Below are 18,400 nucleotides of genomic sequence, written 5' to 3' on the forward strand. Positions count from 1 at the left end.
TATTTTTGATGTGATAAACGAAGGAAAACGAAATACTTTCCTGGAGGTCGTTTTAGATTTGGTGTACGACTTGTGGTGGATCTGCTTGAAGGTCACCAGGGGGCACGTCACGAACCAGGCCAATCCACGTTCAGTTGTCCACCCGCGAAATATTGTCAAACGTCAGGTGTAAGCCATGACGGTGTAAGGCGCGGTAGGTATTTTATTATTTTACATTTACACCTTGGGGATTTTGAACGTTTAATGGAGACGCGACAACACGCAACTCTTCTCGCAAATGGAGACAGCAAATGGAGACAGCAAGTTTAATGGAGACAGCAACTCTTCTCGCAAAACGTCCTGCCAAAGCGAACCAGGAAGTTCTGTGAAGTTTTATTTTTGGGTTGGTGATCTAAAAATAAAACAATAAAAAAGGCGCATGCAGAATGGTGATTGGCTGAAGAGTGTCACGTTGGTATATGTAACCCTGAGTGGCTACAGGTAGTTGGTGATTTTGTTTGTGTTCTGTTGTGGGGTTGGTTCGGGTCCTCTGATTGGGCTGTAGTTTCACGGCTTTTGATTGAAATCGTCACACGCTGCTGGAGGTGTTGTACGAGTGGATCAGGTGAAGTCAGTTTTACGATCAAACGGCAAGAGATGTGGTGGAACGTGGGGACTCAGTTGTGAACAGGTGAACAGGTGAGCCGTGTGTTGTGTTATGGAGTGTTGTGTGTTCCTGGAATTACTGGATTTTGAGACCTAAAGCGAAGCTTATGTGCCGCTCGTCCGTCCGCACTGTCTTAGACTCTAATGTCAATATGGGGGTTAAACTTGAAGGGTTGGTCGAACCAATGCTTCGCAAGAGCAGAATTTAATGTGTCAGATTCAATCACATGACGAGGGAGGTGATTCAAATTATTTATACATCGGGCAGAAAGTTGTGTTATGCCGGGTCGGGTGCCGTGTAGCGTGCTGTGCCGTGTAGCGCGCCGGGTAGGGCGCCGTGAAGAGCGCCGGGTCGGGCACCGTGTAGAGCGCCGGGTCGGGCACCGTGTAGAGCGCCGGGTCGGGCACCGTGTAGAGCGCCGGGTCGGGCACCGTGTAGAGCGCCGGGTCGGGCACCGTGTAGAGCGCCGGGTCGGGCACCGTGTAGAGCGCCGGGTCGGGCACCGTGTAGAGCGCCGGGTCGGGCACCGTGTAGAGCGCCGGGTCGGGCACCGTGTAGAGCGCCGGGTCGGGCGTCGTGTAGAGCGCCGTGTCGGGTGCCGTGTAGCGCGCCGTGTCGGGTGCCGTGTAGCGCGCCGTGTCGGGTGCCGTGTAGCGCGCCGTGTCGGGTGCCGTGTAGCGCGCCGTGTCGGGTGCCGTGTAGCGCGCCGTGTCGGGTGCCGTGTAGCGCGCCGTGTCGGGTGCCGTGTAGCGCGCCGTGTCGGGTGCCGTGTAGCGCGCCGTGTCGGGCATGCGGTGTCGTGTCCGGTGTCTCATATAGCGTGTGGTCTGTTGGGACGAGTGATGCGTGTGGTGTAGTGTGTTGGGACATGTGTGTACTGTGCCGAGTCTCGCGTTGTGTTGAACCATAATATGTTGAAGTTTGATTTCATTTATTTTTAATGTTATTACCTTAGCTTCTGTTTAAATCATCCCCATCCCAAACCCCACGCCCGCCCCCCTCCCCCCTTCCCACCCCCACCTTTGTCCTCCCCATACCTTCCCAATACTTATTTCTTTCCCAGATTCCTTTTCCTGACTCCGGGAGTCTCTGTGCACTGACATTTTGAGATAAAGATGCTGTGGCTAAGAGGAAATCCAAGGAATGGCAGCTGGTTACCAAACTGTGAATTTGCTGAATCTGATGACAAATTGCCATGCCCGAACGGTTCCATACCTTGGGTAGAGCACACCTTTGGTGAGTGTGCTGAGAGTTCGTTGGACTATGCGAGCGTCTTCATGGGCCTCATCTCTCTCTTCTGCTTCTTCCTGTCAGCCTTACCGTAAGCTGTGTAAGGGTGGAGAGGGTCATTTGAATATCCCATACAAACTGGATGTTATGTCGAATACGTTGCTTACACGTCCATTTTACCCCACAATGCTTTTAGTTTGTCATAAATGTTTTGAAATGTCGGTCAAATACTTGCTTCACTGTTTTGTGAAAGGTCCATGGGTGCATCGGCCATGTTTATTTGCATAGTTTTTGTTTTTGTATGTCTCTTGGTCTTGGTCTTGTCTCTTGGTCATAGTTTTTTTTTTTGTTTTTTTTTTTTTTTTCCTTGGTCTTTGTGAATTAGAGAAGCACTTTTGATGAGTTTTTGATGTTGAAAGTTTGCTTCATCATGCTGTGCAAATTGCTGTACTCTTTCCCCCCTCGTTTAATCACATGCACATGTTGAGCAATTCAATGTGAGGTGCATGTGGATGTCAAGTGATCGAGTAAACCTTGAGGTTCATCTTGCAACTGATTGGTTAACTGAAGGTTCTATGGTTGTTGTGCTGCGTTTTAATTAATTTTTTTTTATCTTGTGGAATGTGTGAGGCAGGCAGCTTTGGGAATCTTATAGGTCAGGCTCTGCTGACAAGGCTCTCTCCTTCACTTTTCTCCTCCTTTGGCTTGCCGGAGACACCGCAAACCTCATTGGCTGCTTGCTCACTGATCAACTTCCACTTCAGGTACCAATTTGATGTACCGTACCAGTGTACTCTTTGCACAATGCTGGTGCTGCTGAAGCGGTTTATTTGGGTGGTTTACCACTGTCTGTGCTTTATCCTTAAAAATAAAAAAAATGTCGAGAGTGGAGTAGGGTAGAGTAGAGGGGATGTGGGAGGAGCAAAATAAATAAATAATACAATAAAAAAGACAGACCCTGCCTGAGATGTGAAAGCATCAGACCTTGTGTTTTGGCCTTTTTGCAGGAAATGCCACAGAATCGAGGAAATGCAAATATGATCCTGGGGCACGAGCCCATGGTGGAGAGCAGTGCTCCATTGAACTATGAACAGAAGCCTTGTCGACAGTTGCTCAGATTTTCAAGGAAATACTTTAATCGATGGGGATGCCCACTCTGCGGTTGGCTATGGAGGCCTGCTTTGCAATGTGATTGACTTAAAGAGGTCATAGCTGATGGTGAAGCCCAGAAATTCACGAGATTGAATTTCATCATCGTTAACCATGGAAATGGGTGGGTTCGTATGATCCTTCTGAAGTGACAGGGTGATATTTTCCAGGATTGACGGACGTGTTCCATTTATCAGATGAGTATCTAATCGATTCCACATCTGCAGAGAATGATGTAGATGCAGTCTGCCGAGCAGTGCCATGGGGGACTGTATGACAATGTGGTCTTCTGCAAAAGTAAGGGCAGATTTTTCCAGATCATTGGCGAGATCTTTTGTATCAATGAGGAACTGGAGGCCCAACACACTGATTTGGAGAACGAACTCCAGCCTCAACTCGGAGAGGAGAGAGATCCATTGATAGCAACACGTTGATTGCACGAGTGGAGGAATGAAGGCTTCCTTTTTGCCCGCAGGCAGAGAGCTTGAGCGTAAAGCAAGATGCAGACTGTCAAATGCCTGAGATGTGGCCAAAGAGACCATCCTGACCTCTTAAGAGTTGGCTTCCAACCATTGTTGAGAGAGGAATAGCAGCATGTCAGAGTTGAGTGCCTGAAAGAATCCAAACTGATTGTCAGAGATCATCTGGTGTCATGCACACTACCAGTCAAAAGTTTTAGAACACCTCAATTTTTCCAGTTTTTATTGAAATTTACGCAGTTTAATGTTTCAATGTACTCTGAAATTAAGCATAGAACAAATAAACAATTGGAGATAAAAAATAAATCATAGAATCATTTTGTTTAACAAAATTTCATTTCAATTTTTGACTCGGCAAAGTAGCCACCTTTTGCAGATATAACCGCCGAACACACTCGTGGCATTCTTTCTACAATGGAAATCAAATATTGTTCGGGAAGTTCTTCCCATCACTGTTGCAGAAGTTCCCACAAATGTGTTGCACTTGTAGGTTGCTTGCTTTCACCCTTCTGTCCAGTTCATTCCAAACCACCTTGATGTGGTTTAAGTCTGGAGACTGTGCTGGCCATTCCATTATTTGAAGCCTACCGTCTTATTTTCCTCGAAGGTAGTTTTGACATAGCCTGGAGGTGTGTTTGGGGTCATTATCTTGCTGTAGGATGAATCCCCTGACCAACTAGGCATATACCAGAGGGTATTGCATGGCGCTGCAAAATGCTGTGGTAGCCCTTTTGGTTCAGGGTGCCAGTCACTCTGTGCAAGTCGCTGACTCTGGATCCAACAAAAGAGCCCCAGACCATCATGCTTCCTCCTCCATGTTTGACAGTTGGTGTCACACACTGAGGAACCATCCTTTTGCGTACTCGATGGCATACAAACACCCTGCGTGATGAACCAAAGATTTCAAATTTTGATTCATCAGTCCATACTGCTGATTAACTTATAGCTTCTTCCAGTCTTCAGTAGTCCACTGGTGGTGCTTCATGGCCCAGCCAAGCCTCTTTTTATTATTTTGCCATCTTAGCAATGGCTTTCTTACTGCCACTCGACCCGTCAAACCTGCAGCTGTCTTCTCTTCACAGTTGAAACTGAGACTTGTTTACTTCGACCAGTGTTATGCTGTGCTTGAAGCTGTTGTCCTGTGAGCCGCCCATCACGCAAGCTGTTGACTCTCAGAAACTTGTCTTCTGATTCTGTTGTGGCTTTGCGTCTACCAGACCTCTTCCTGTCAGAGTTTCCTCCAGTTTCCAATATACTACTTCCTGCAGTGCAATATTATCCAAATAATGCTTCAGAGGGTGTAATAACAGTCTGTTCCAATACTGCTTTTATACAGATGGGGTTTGTAATCGAGTAATCAGCAGAGGTGGGGACACCTGTAGGAATTGTTTGCATCAACTTTCAAGGCTTAATTTACTTACCTTGCTTCAGATCAGCTGTAAGTTGTTAACCCATTACTTGTTCCTTGAAGAAAGCCTTTTTTTTTTTCTTTTTCTACAATATAACTGTGCAATTTGCATTATTTTTCCGTTTTTGCTAACTTAAACTTTTTTTTTTTAACCTCGAGCAGTTTACTGCTCACCTTTGTACCATTTCAGGTTATTCACTGGACTGGTTATTGCTTAAATTTCAATAAAAACTGGAAAATTTGAGGTGTTCTAAAACTTTTGACCGGTAGTGTAGCCTGCCAGGTTTGGCGGCGGGCGTCAGATGTTGTGTAGCATGCTGTCAGATTCTGAGACAGAATCAAAACTGATGGTCAGAGATCATCTGGCGTCGGATGTCTTGTAGCGTGCCAGGTCCGGCGTCTGGTGTCATGTAGTGTGCCGTGCCGGGTGTCTGGTGTTGCGTGCCGTGCCGTGCTGTGCCTGGTGTCGTGCTGCATGCTGTGCCTGGTGTCGTGTAGCGTGCCATGCCGTGTCGGATTCTGTGACGGAATCCAAACTGATGGTTGGTGATCATCTGGTGTCATGTGACGTGTTGGGTGACGGGCGTCGGGTATCGTGTAGCGTGTCGTGTGCCGGGCGTTTGGCGTCGTGTAACATGCCGTGCCAGGTGTCGTGTAGTGTGCTATTATTGTCGAATTCTGAGACAGTATTTAAACTGATGGTCAGAGATCATCTGGTGTTGTGTAGCGTGTCGGTTGGCGGGCATCTGGTGGCTGGCGTTAGGTGTTGTGTAGCGTGCCGTGTCGGATTCTGAGACAGGATTCAAACTGATGGTCAGAGATCATCTGGTGTTGTGTAGCCTGTCGGTCGGCGGGCGTCTGGTGGCTGGCGTTAGGTGTTAGGTGTTGTCGCGTGCCGTGTCATGTCGAATTCTGAGACAGGATCCAAACCGATGGACAGAGATCAGACTGTTTGAAAACACAAACTACTTTAAAATGGCACAAATGATGAATTCCATGACTTTGCTTCAATTGGAAGTAAGCTCACTGGTCTGTAGTTGGTTTTTCATGCTTCTTGATGACTGAAGTGGTTTGCTGACTTCCTGGCCAATGGAAATGGCAAAGGATGAATAGGACAGACAAAGGGAAAGCGAAACAGCAGAGCAGGATTTCACAACATGCACACTGACTGTTGGGGCCTGTTGCTGAAGCGGATTCAAGGCCGGACAGAACTTTCTCCACCTTCTCAGGTAAGAAGGATACATAGTCGAGGGGATAGAGTGGGATGGGTTGGATAAATGAGATTTAGAGGCAAACGGTTTCAATACATTCTGCCTTGATTCGGGCAGAGTATGCAGTGATGCCATTTGAGGGGATGGATGGGGAGTAAACACTGGGAATGAACTTGCCAAGGAACCACCATAATGTGGAAGGAGACTGGTTGGAGAGTTCAGCACTGGTGTTTTCAAGATGGTGTTTTCTGGAATGCCTAATTATAGACACACATGCTTGTTGTGAGCCTTACAGTTCTAATGAAAGGTGGAGTCAATGTCAGGTGTTGTGTAATTGGTCGAACCCAATCCTTTTGTGAGGGCAGTTTGCAATCCTTGCCAGTTGGCCTGTGCAAGCAGCCATAATTCTGCTTCGTTAAGGATGTTCTCTTGCAATAGCCAGATATATTATGGGCCTTGGCAAAGTGTTCAGAAGAGCCAAGAGGAATAGGAGAGATTGGAAGTTCATCATTACCTGATCCAGAAGTCCAGATTTTGGATGTAGTATTTTTATGGAAACGAGACAAAGTCTAACGGTGGCGTAGCCCAGCTTGTAATATATTATAAACCACAAACGCATATAATTAGCTTTTTAAACAGCCGCTAATGCTGTTTATAACATTAAACAAAGAAATTTGGAGGAATCCCGACATCTGAGGTAAATTTTACTGACAGAACTGAGGGAAAATTTACTGTAATCTATATACCTCAAGGGTTGGGTTAATAACAAGCTATCAAAAAACTGAGGTGAATTTCTTACTTCCGCGGTTGTTAGTACCGCACACCGCTTATCATTGAATCATGAACCATACACCGCTTCAATCCATTTACTCTGTATTCACGACATTGGGATTAAAGTGTTTTGGTCATATTTACTATAATAGTGTGATTCGGCACGCTCCGCGTGCCCCACCACACGTCGTTTCAGAGGGATAGGCATCTTTGACCATTTCGGTGTCTTTTGGGTCTTCAGAGTCTTTTGGATTCTTTGGGTCTTTGGGGTGTTTTGGGTCTTTGGGGTGTTTTGGGTCTTTGGGGTCGAAAGGGTCTTTGGGGTCTAAAGGGTCTTTGGGGTCTTCAGGGTCTTTTAGTTCATCTGGGTATTTTGGTCTTCAGGGTATTTCTGAGCCGCAGGGCCTTCAAGGGTGTTTTGGTGGTCTTTGAGGGGTATTGGTGGTCTTCGAGGGGTATTGGTGGTCTTCGAGGGGTATTGGTGGTCTTCGAGGGGTATTGGTGGTCTTCGAGGGGTATTGGTGGTCTTTGAGGGGTATTGGTGGTCTTTGAGGGGTATTGGTGGTCTTTGAGGGGTATTGGTGGTCTTTGAGGGGTATTGGTGGTCTTTGAGGGGTATTGGTGGTCTTTGAGGGGTATTGGTGGTCTTTGAGGGGTCATCAAAGGTCTGAGGGGTCTCAGCAGTCTAAAAGTAAGAGGATGTTAATTGTCCCCCGTCACACCGCGGAGCGAAAGGGGGCCTATTGTTTTTTTATTTGAAGAAGAAGACGTTTGCGTCGCATATAAACAAACATACATAACGACGTAACCATATACGTTTGCTCGATTATAATAAGAGATGATATGAATAAGGCTTACGATAGTGTCATCCCTTGGACACGATCAATGGACTCCCCAATATTCGCTGTGTTCACGGTTTGAATTGCTCTGAGGTAATGTGGAGGCGTTTCGTGGATATGAATAATGTTTACGATATAGTTTCGGTGTACCCAGAGGTAAAATGTCAAGTGTACCCAGAAGTGATGTGAACGGAGTCTGCAATGTTCCTGGGTGTCATGAGTTATCCACTGATTGCGTTTCACGTCACAACCAGTGAGGTCAAAAGAAAACGAAGCGTATCCAGAGGTGTGGGGAAAAAAAACATTAGGCGGAGACCAAACCTGAAATTGGTAAAACAATATAGCCTATTTTTCTCCAGGGTTTCCCAGGATTACCCACCAAAAATTGTTTCGATCGTTTCAGCCGTTTTTGCAGTACCTGGGAACGGACGGACAGACAGACGGACATTTGGTGAAGTATAGTAAGACAAGTGGGGTCACCTGTGGGAATCCCACGGGCATGGACGTGTGTGACATTTCGACATATTCAGTTTCACAAAATGGTTACTGGCAATTTATCAGATGCACAAATTATGTCATCTACACAATGTATTTACTTCTGATAACATGTGAATGCATGTGCGTGACACACACACACACACACACACACACACACACACACACACACACACACACACACACACACACACACACACACACATATATATGTATATATCCCACATGTATATACATGTTTAAAGTGTACGTGCCCTTCCCCCCTCCCCCGCCCGGCAACGCTGGGTACTTCTGCTGGTAACTAATAAAATAAAAATGAAGAAATATCTCTCGGTTTCATGAAACTCGGTGGAATTGGATGAAATTCGCTCGGTGAATTCACTCGGTGTATTCGGTTCGGCTCGGTTCACTCGGTTTAAAGAAAAAGCGACAATGTCGACATGTTGCTGTCTGTGTCATGTTGGGCGGTGTTGGGCGGTGATATGGTGTATTTTAAAAAATATATCTGCATTTTCCCGCGTTGCTGACACCAAGTCGTTCTTCATCGACTGTCATTCATTTTGGAAATGGAAGTTTCCACGCAACGCATGAATTGTCACGAGTCAAGAGGAAGTGTCTCGTCATTATCAAATGCCAAATATATTACATTGTGAAAATTAAAGATTTCAAATAAACCAATTTAAAGTGTATGCGCAAATAACTAATAAATAAAGAAACGAAGAAATATCTCGGTAATTTCCTGAACCATATTTTACTTCCGGCTAATAATGTTAAATGAAATAAAAACGAAGAAATATATGTCGTTTTGTGACGACTGTCATCAAAAGTAAACTGTGAATTCACTCGGTTTATTTGGTTCGGCTCGGTTCACTCAGTTTAAAGAAAAAGCGATAATGGCGACATGTTGCCGTCTGTCATGTTGGGCGGTGTATGATACATGTTGGGCGGTGTATGATACATATTGGGCGGTTGTTGGCGGTGATATGGTGTATTTTTAAAAATATATCTCTGCATTTTCCCGCGTTGCTGACACCGAGTCCAAAACCATCGATAAAAATGAAATCAGATGGTGAGTTAGATTGGAGATAAAGGTGAGAGAGACTCGATGGCCTTGAAGTTACAGGCCTTTGAGAATTCATTTCGTTCTATAAAGGGCAACTTTCATCGGATTTTCTTCCCGTTTTTTTTCAACCGAGTCTAAAACTATGTTAGCGACTGTGAAAAATGAAATGATATATCGAATTTGATTTGAAATAAAACTGGGAGAGAGAGCAAGACACCATGGGCCTACAAAGCAGGCCTCAAAGCTATGCGAGTTAATAAAATGGTGGATATTTGTTTATATGAAGCGAAGGCTCTCCCAGAATGGGTGGAGCTATGGGTGGAGCTACTCTGCAAACCGAGTAAGCCACACCCCGGACAGACGCCCAACAGACAGACAGAATCATCTACGGCTATTATAATATCGATTTTTCGCTCACCTGGAACGAAGTTCAGGTGAGCTTATGTTATGGTGCGTTGTCCGTCAGTCCATAAACACTTGAAACTTCTTCTCCAAAACCGCTGATGGGATTGCAATAAAATTTGGCACAAATGATATTTGTTGTGTTGTGACGAAAGTTTGTTCACGGCATTAAAATAATCGGGGCCTAAGGGAGTTGTGGAAAAACCGAAGGAAGGGACCCCCTGAGTATACCCTGAAAATTTGGTGTCTATCGGCCCAATGGTCTCTGGAGTAGTTCCAGGACATGCAGACAAATACACTGTTCTGTTTTATATATTAGATTAACTGTTTGTTGCCATATTTCGATTTTTGTCCCCCGTCGCTCAGCGGAGCGAAAGGGGGACTATGGCTTGTCCATCCGTCAGTGTGTGCGTGCGTAAGCGAAGGACTGCATTCGAATTTGGTGTGTGGGTGCAACCCACGTCAAAATCCAAGATGGCCGCCGCCATGTATGTCTGATGCCATGTATGTCTGAACCTTGTAACCTGCATATCTTGAAAAATAAGCGAAGTACCAACTTCTAATTTGGTGTGTGGGTGTATCTTGCCATAAGGAAGAACGCTATTGAAAATTGGGTCGCCACGTCAAAATCCAAGATGGCCGCCGCCATGTATGTCTGAACCTTTCTTTCATTTCTTTCTTTTAGCTTTCACGAGCCGCGAAAGCCACGATTAGCCGCGATTGAGTATACAAAAAAAAAAAAAAAAAAAAAAACCTTGTGAGATGAATATCTTGAAAAATAAGCGAAGTACCAACTTCTAATTTGGTGTGTGGGTGTATCTAGGCACACGGAAGAACGCTGTTTAAAATTGGGTCGCCACGTCAAAATCCAAGATGGCCGCCGCCATGTATGTCTGAATCTTGTGAGAAGGATATCTTGAAAGATAAGCGAAGTACCAACTTCTAATTTGGTGTGTGGGTGTATCTCGGCATAAGGAAGACTGCTATTGTAAAGTGGGTCGCCACGTCAAAATCCAGGACGGCCGCCACCATATATATGTCTGAACCTTGTGAGCGAAATATCTTGAAAAATAAGCGAAGTACCTTCTGGTGTGGGTGTATCTAGGCATAAGGAAAAACGCTATTGAAAATTGGGTCGCCACGTCAAAATCCAAGATGGCCGCCTCCATGTATGTCTGACCCTTGTGAGCGAAATATCATATCATAGCATGTTTTCTGCGTGTTCCACTTTGTCAACTCACATCACTTCCCCGACGGGGGACCTAGGCATAACGCTTGTTGTATTTTATTTTTCAAACTTTGGTTTTCTATTTGCATACAAGTAGATGAAGATATTTATACTTTGCCATATCAATATCCTGCTGCTTTATTCCTCCTGCCCCCCTCCCCCTCCCCCACCCCTTGCTCTGACGACGCAGAGATATACAGCTGTGTACTACGTATCCATGGATTCCGTGATGGTCTCACAGTTCCTGTATTACAAGTTTAAAAACCGAAGGTCTGCAGGTAAGTTGGAAAGGCATACCAGTGAAGAAGCATTAGTATTGACTATCTCCTCTCCTTCTCCCTCCTTTGTGCTTTGAATATTTCCCTATTGATTCTTCTTTTTTGCAATTGTTTTTATGTTTTGCTATGCATTATGTTTTGCACTCTGTCAAAGTGTCTTTGGGCTTCCTAAAAAGCGCTATATAAAATAAATGCATTATTATTATTGCATTCGATGTGCATTAGTAACAAACATGAAAAATGGAAAGATTAACAAATTAATTGAAATTGCTCATTGAATAGTTCTTCAACCAGTTTTCTGCTCTTCTGATCCTAAATTTTAGAATTGATTCCTTTCTTTGATTCTGATGTGCTTTGCACCCACAGCCACTCGGATTATGAACTGTCTTGCTGTGGTGTGTTTGGTCGGACCACTTGCCTGGTTGTTTGGGTCCGTGCCGAGCCGACCAGAAATCCCTCTGACTAGAGGGCCTAGCCGGTCACTGCTGTTTATTCAACCACTGGTCAATGTACGATGACAACGGACTTGCACTGTTGGAGTACACATTGTTTTCTGAACTCTGGTGCACAAGCTTTGTTCATAGTTGTTTGTGGGATTATTCATTGAATATAAGTTGTACAGGATGGGTGGGAGGGGTCTGAGGTGAGGTGAGGTTGGGTGGAAACGGCTTGAAACAGGGGTGTGGTTAAAATGTTTAACTGTAAGCTTTTATGTTTTGCAACAGTTGTTGTTCGATAAAGTTTTCAGCAGAGGTTGCTTCCATGTATCTGTTCAAGACTGGGGCTGAAGATTAAATTGAGATGAAGATCAAGTTTGAGAAAAACAAAATTTACATTTCAGCTCGTCAAAGAGCAAAACGATGCAAGGGGAGAGGTGGGAGTGGGCAGTTTATTGTTGACGAAATTAGGGTTACCTTTGAAATGGCTGCTTCTTCTTCCTCCTCTTCAATAACGACAATTATTCCCACGTTTTTGTCAGGATGGCCAGGATAAGTTTTTGGGAAAGTCTTTCGTGAACTGGCTGGCAATGCCTGACGCTCGATTAAGTAGTTGGGGCAGGAATTTGTAATTTTCTCATGGTGCCAGCTATAGCCCGCCTACTCTTCGTGAGGCACCCTGGGATCTTTAACGTCCACTAACAAATGCCCGCAGACAGGACGACACCCAGTTTAACGTCACTCCGAGGGCTGGGATACATATTGAATTGCCCTACTTGTGAAACGGCAGGATGATGTATAGGATAAACAGCAGGATTTATAGCTGGGTCGTGATTTACACCCAGGCTGTGGACAGCTTGGAGATGAGTGTGCATATAATCTAGGCCATCCTGCCAGCCCCTTGGGAATAGCCTAGAATTCTGGGTGGTGAGGGGGGTATTAGTTTCCTTGCTGTCTCGGTACACAGTCGCGTGAAAAAGTAAGTACACCCGTATAAAGTTTTGACTTTTTCAACATATTTCAACATACAGCTATTTGATCTTCATTTCAACAATATTGATAGATAAAGGTGATATAATATAACAAATATCATGAAACATTTACATTTTGTAGTCCATTGTATAATTTAAATTAACATAAATGCAAATTTCGCACGTGGAAAAAGGTAAGTACACCCCTACATTTATCACTACTTCAAATACCTAAAATTAGAATCAGGTGCACCAGCTCAGGTGCAAATGATTAGAACATCATTAGAGAGGATCATGGAGGAACCTGTCTTATTTGATCATCAGACATTTAGTTTGGTTTGCTCTTTGTTGTTGAAGTGTGCGGCGTCACCATGCCGAGATCAAAAGAGCTCTGAGGCCTTCAGAAAGAAGGTTATAGATGCCTACAAGTCTGGGAAGGGATTTAAAAAGATCTCCAAACAGTTTGAAATCAATCATTCGACTGTCCGGAAGATCATCTATAAGTGGAGAAGATTCCAAACAACTGCCAACTTGTTCAGGCCAGGCCTCCCCAGCAAGTTCAGCCCGAGAGCAGACCGCAAGATGCTGAAAGAAGTCTCGAAGAACCCCAGAATGTCATCACGGGACGTACAGGTTGCTCTTGCTACTGTTGTCAAAGTGCACGAGTCTACCATTAGAAAGAGGCTGCACAAATTTGATCTACATGGGAGGTGTGCCAAGAGGAAACCTTTGCTGTCCAGAAAGAACATCAGGGCAAGACTAAAGTTTGCCAATGAACACCTAGGCAAAGACCAGCACTTCTGGAACAATGTGCTCTGGACAGATGAGTGAAAGGTAGAGCTACTTGGCCACAGTACCAGAAGACATGTTTGGCGAAAACCAAAGACAGCATTTGACCACAAGAACCTGATACCAACTGTAAAGCATGGTGGTGGAAATATGGTTTGGGGCAGCTTTGCTGCATCAGGGCCTGGGCAGCTCACCATTATAGAATCCACTATGAATTCTTCATTGTAGCAGAGGGTGCTTGAGGATAATGTGAGGCCATCTGTCGGAAAGATGAAGCTCAACCGAAGGTGGACCTTGCAACATGACAATGACCCTAAACATACCAGTAAATCCACCAAGGAATTGCTGAAAAGAAAGAAATGGAGGGTTCTGGAATGGCCAAGTCAAAGCCCGTATCTAAATTCCATCGAGATGTTGTGGGGGGATTTGAAACGAGCTGTGCATGCAAGAAACCCCTTATACATCGCACAGCTGAAAGAATTCTGCATGGAGGAGTGGGCAAAAATTTCTCCCAGTTGATGTCAGAGACTGGTCGACAGTTAGAAGAAACGCCTACTTGAGGTTGTTTCTGCCAAAGGGGGCAATTCCACCTATTAGAGCCAAGGGTGTACTTACTTTTTGCACATGCGAAATTCGCATTTATGTTTATTTAAATTATACAATGGTCTACAAAATGTAAATGTTTCATGATATTTGTTATATTATATCACCTTTATCTATCAATATTGTTGAAATGAAGATCAAATAGCTGTGTTGAAATATGTTGAAAATGTCAAAACTTTACATGGGGTGTACTTACTTTTTCACGTGACTGTAAATAAATAGATGCATCCAACTATTGAGGCAGAACCTATTGAGGTTGTTTTTCAGGAATGTTCCTGCAAAGACTGAAATTTAAGTACCTGTGGAATTTGAAATAAGTTAAGGTGATATGTTTAGTAGCTTGATATCCAGTGAATATTTCAGGTAGGTTTTGGTGATATTCCTTGTGAATGGGTAGTTAAAACAAAGCTAGCAGAATACTGTCTTTTTTTTTTTGAGTTTCAATGTGTAATTGGCTTGATCGACTCATTTGGTTAAAGTTCCTAATAACATCAAAATAATTGTCTTGCGTGCAGGTGGAGGTGGTGACTGGTTACGTCTGTGGCAGCCTGTCCTGCCTGTTGTACCTCGGCTCTCGTTTGCCACAACTCAACAAAAATGTATGACTGAACCTTTATTTATTATTATTATTTTGCTTCTTGTCCTCTACCCTACATGATCAGATGATTTGGAACAGCATTCCTGGCAAACACCATGCATTTATTTTTCTCTGTAAATGATCTCGTCTGCAATCTAATCAGTTGGAAATATCATGGCTGTATATGCACATAAGCGCAGTATGCATGATTTTGCTCCATATACGCAACCTGGGTTCAGTTTATTTTTTTTGGGAGCGATTGAGGCAGCATTATGTTGTCTATACACCACCCAAATAAAGGGAAATAAAAGAACGTGTTTCAGGCTTGGAACAGCATCGCCTGTAAGGTGGGCACTCTGCTCTGGTGTTAATAATTTAAGGATAATAACATGGGTGCCATAACCCTGGTGTTGGGCTAGCGGCTAGGGTGCCTGCTTAGGATCCTAGGATCCTGGGTTCGAATCCCGGTCGATCGCTGAATTAACGCCAGGGGGGTTGACTCAGCCTGTCATCCTTCTGAGGTCGGCTAATTGAGTACCAGTTCACTGGTAATTCCCTGTTTGTCGTTAAAGGCGGCAAAAAGGGTTGGCGGCAGGAAGGGCATCCGGCCATAAAACATTGCTTCAAAAAGGGGACCAAAAAAAACCAACAACCACGGTTCCCGAAAAAGGCCAACCCCCGCTTTGCAGGGAAAAATGGCCTCTAAAGGTGGTTATAACATGAACCCCCTGGCGGCTCCTGTAGGGCGCGAGTACTTTGAGTTAGGCCTGCGCCGACTTCGTTGCCGGGGACATGGTTTTCGGGTTATCCATCCATCCATCCATCCATCCGTCCGTACGTGATAGATTAGTGTTACGACAGGCAAAAATGCAAAGCAAAACATGGGGGTCAAACTGATTTAATTATTGGTTACAATAAAATGAAATAAAGAAATGTGTATATATTTGAAGAAGAGATGTATGATATGATGGAAAGAAATGGGAAAACCAGATCAGGCCAACGGACCTACTCCCCCATGAATAAGAAACCTGTGTTGGCATTAATTCTAACTCAGAATCGCTAAGTTCGCTCTCAGGGTATTGCCTGAAAGACAGCAGTCAAATGGCTGGCACGAAGGTTATGGAGGAGGGAACGATCAGCCCATGTGACACCCCAATGAAGGTACCCACCAACATACAGGCATGAGGATGATGGAGGGTGGAACGATCCACACTTGTGTGGTCCCATTCTGGTTTTGTGTTCTCAGACCTCTGAGGTCTCTGCTTCAAATATTTTCACCCAAAGTGAACTCTCCACCGGGGTCACGCCACCGTACAGAGGTGATCTGGCCTCTATGTGGAATGAGGCCTTCTATGGCCACCTGTCTGTTGCTGCTTCATTTTTCCAGAGCAGTCAATCAATCCTCAACTTCCACCATCCAAGGTGCCATGAATATCTTTCACTTCTCAAAATGTCAGGCATTCAAGCTCTTGCCTGGGAAATCCCCTTGTTGCAGCTTTGTCAAATGTCCAAAGCACCTCCAAAAATCCACATGACCATCATCCCATCCACGATTACCTGCCACATTCCAGACCAGGAAAACAATCCTCACCTCCATGCCCTGGTCACTACGTACCAGCTACACAAGTGTAGTGCCTACTGCAAAGTTAGGCGCAAGCATGGCAGCACTTTCATTACCAATTGCAAATTTGGGTTTCCATGTGAAGCGTGTGAAACTGCAAAGTTGCACTGTGTGGAGGAAAAGCTGAAAAAAACGCCAGAAAATATACTAGCTTGCATGTGCGGAGTCAGATTAGGGTCAACGCCTACAATCCTCTGCTCCTCTATCTGTGGAAAGCCAACGTAGACATACAATTTGTGTCTGAATTCTCCTTGGCTCTTGCACACTGTGACCAGTTATGTCACAAAAGCTGAAAGGAGCAACATGCACGACATCTGGCAGGAAGTTAGTGAATCCAAGAGCGTCTACAGTCTGCTGTGGAGCTTTGGTGTGTTTTGTGCTCAAGAGAGTGTGGTTTGTACGAAGACTCCATCTTGCTTGGAGATCATCTCTGAAAAATCTGATGTAAAGTGGATATCTGTTTTGATACCTCATGAGGAGTCGCAGGTTGAAAAACCACAAGGTGCTCAAACAACTTCGTGAGATTGACCCAGACAGTGAATAAATTTTTGAGCAAAACCTTGACAGGAACTACTATCCCAGCAGACCAGACGACCTTGAGGACATGTCTGCATTACTTTGTGGCCAGCTATGACTGGTACAGCAAAGACAGCAATGGGGATCGATTTTACAGAAAGCTGTCCAAGCCCAGACTGGTAAATCACATGCTATTTGATCTTGAAAGGGTAGATCAGACAAGACTACTTCTATTCCCTGATTCTTCTCTTCGTACCCTTCAGGCGAAAGTTCTCTTCTCAAAGAGAATGAAACTGCTGAGGAAGCATTTTATCGCCTCTTGCCAGTAAATTGACTGTTTGGCATATCACTCACGACTGCAGACTCTGCTTAAAGCTCAGGCAACTGTCAAGAAAATTAAGTCAGACGGGCAGATGGAGGAGAACAAAATAACATCAAGGAGGACGACAATCCTCAGTTGTTTGGCGAAGCTAAGGCTGCTATGCGGGACATGTTCGGCATGAATGCCAATACATCCATCAAACTGACTCAAAGAGAGGGTCACAATGTTAAATGACGATCAGAGGCGCATCTTTGAAAACGTGGTCGCCTTCAACATAAATGTCAACATGAAGCCAATAAATGTCACTGACATCATGCCTTTGAGAATGTTCCGGGGGCACTGGGAAGTCATTTCTCATCGAGGCTGTAAAGTCTCTGGTTGATATGTGGCCATCTGACGATTTGAAGTGTGCCATTGCTGCACCCACTGGCTTGGCTGCTTTCAATGTTGGTGGTGTGACTATTCACCGGCTGTTTCAGTTACCAGTAGAGCACGAAGGCAAGGAAGCAGGCAGGCTACTGGTCACTGTCTAAAACAGCCCAGAAAGTCCTGAAGAGCACCCTTTGGAGCTTGAAAATTCTGATCATTGATGAAGTTTCAATGGTTTCCAGCCTCAACTTGGCATATATTCACCTGAGGCTGGAAGAACTGTTTGGGGGAGACAAGTGGTTTGGAAATATCAGTGCCCTCTTTGTTGGTGATTTGCTCCAACTGCAGCCAGTCAATGGCAATCGTGTTTTGTTTTTTTTTTGTATTTTTTTTTTTTTTTGTATACAGAGTCGAGGCTCGTGAAAGAGCTAACATTTATCAAACAAACAAATCAAACAAACAAGCAAACAAAGTATAAAGGGGAGCGGTCGAAAAGATGGGGAGAGAAGGGGAGGAAGCACACAAACACAACATTTGAGAGCAGGGACATCAGGAGATGTTTTTGGGGGGAGGCAGGATAGGTATAAAACGCAAGGACACCAAGGACTTCCAGGAAAGAAGTCAAAAGTCACCTCAAAAAAGTGGATTTGGGGTGAAATCAGTGGGGGTAGAAAAGATCAAGGTTTTGGATTGGGGAAGAAAAGAGTGTTTGAGGTGATAGACAAGAAGGCTATGTGCCACAAACTGGGAAGTGCAACATCTGTTAACATTTGGAACGACTCTAGTGTATGATGAGCTCACCATTGATGAACGACAGAAGAAGGATGGCAAATTCTCGTCTATGCTGGATTGTGTGAGATGTGGTTGTCTGACTGAAGAAAGCATTGCTACCCTTCAAGAACGGTTTGTTGATGGCACAGTCTTGGAAACATTTCATGATCTCCAGAATTCATGAATGAGTCCAGTCTGTCTCTTTCCCACTCAAACAGTGCAATA

General features: G+C 44.6%; 1 protein-coding gene across 3 annotated transcripts in view; it reads left to right on the forward strand.

The window, feature by feature from the left end:
* Window positions 1-218: 218 nt before the first annotated feature.
* Window positions 219-18,400, forward strand: part of SLC66A1 (solute carrier family 66 member 1) — a 34,584-nt gene continuing 16,402 nt past the window's right edge. Inside the window, exons 1-7 of one of the 3 annotated variants that reach the window (XM_078780637.1) lie at window positions 219-261; window positions 315-670; window positions 1,710-1,967; window positions 2,511-2,640; window positions 11,112-11,199; window positions 11,566-11,708; window positions 14,515-14,598. In XM_078780637.1, the coding sequence (XP_078636763.1) occupies window positions 1,762-1,967; window positions 2,511-2,640; window positions 11,112-11,199; window positions 11,566-11,708; window positions 14,515-14,598 (651 nt within the window). In that variant the 5' untranslated portion in view covers window positions 219-261; window positions 315-670; window positions 1,710-1,761. Of the gene's footprint in view, window positions 679-1,709; window positions 1,968-2,510; window positions 2,641-11,111; window positions 11,200-11,565; window positions 11,709-14,514; window positions 14,599-18,400 lie in introns of all 3 variants that reach the window. The other 2 variants (XM_068121234.2, XM_078780638.1) reach the window with 2 other exon arrangements.

Source organism: Myxine glutinosa, chromosome 6, assembly GCF_964187855.1.
Source record: "Myxine glutinosa chromosome 6, kmMyxGlut1.1, whole genome shotgun sequence".
Lineage (NCBI taxonomy): Eukaryota > Metazoa > Chordata > Myxini > Myxiniformes > Myxinidae > Myxine > Myxine glutinosa.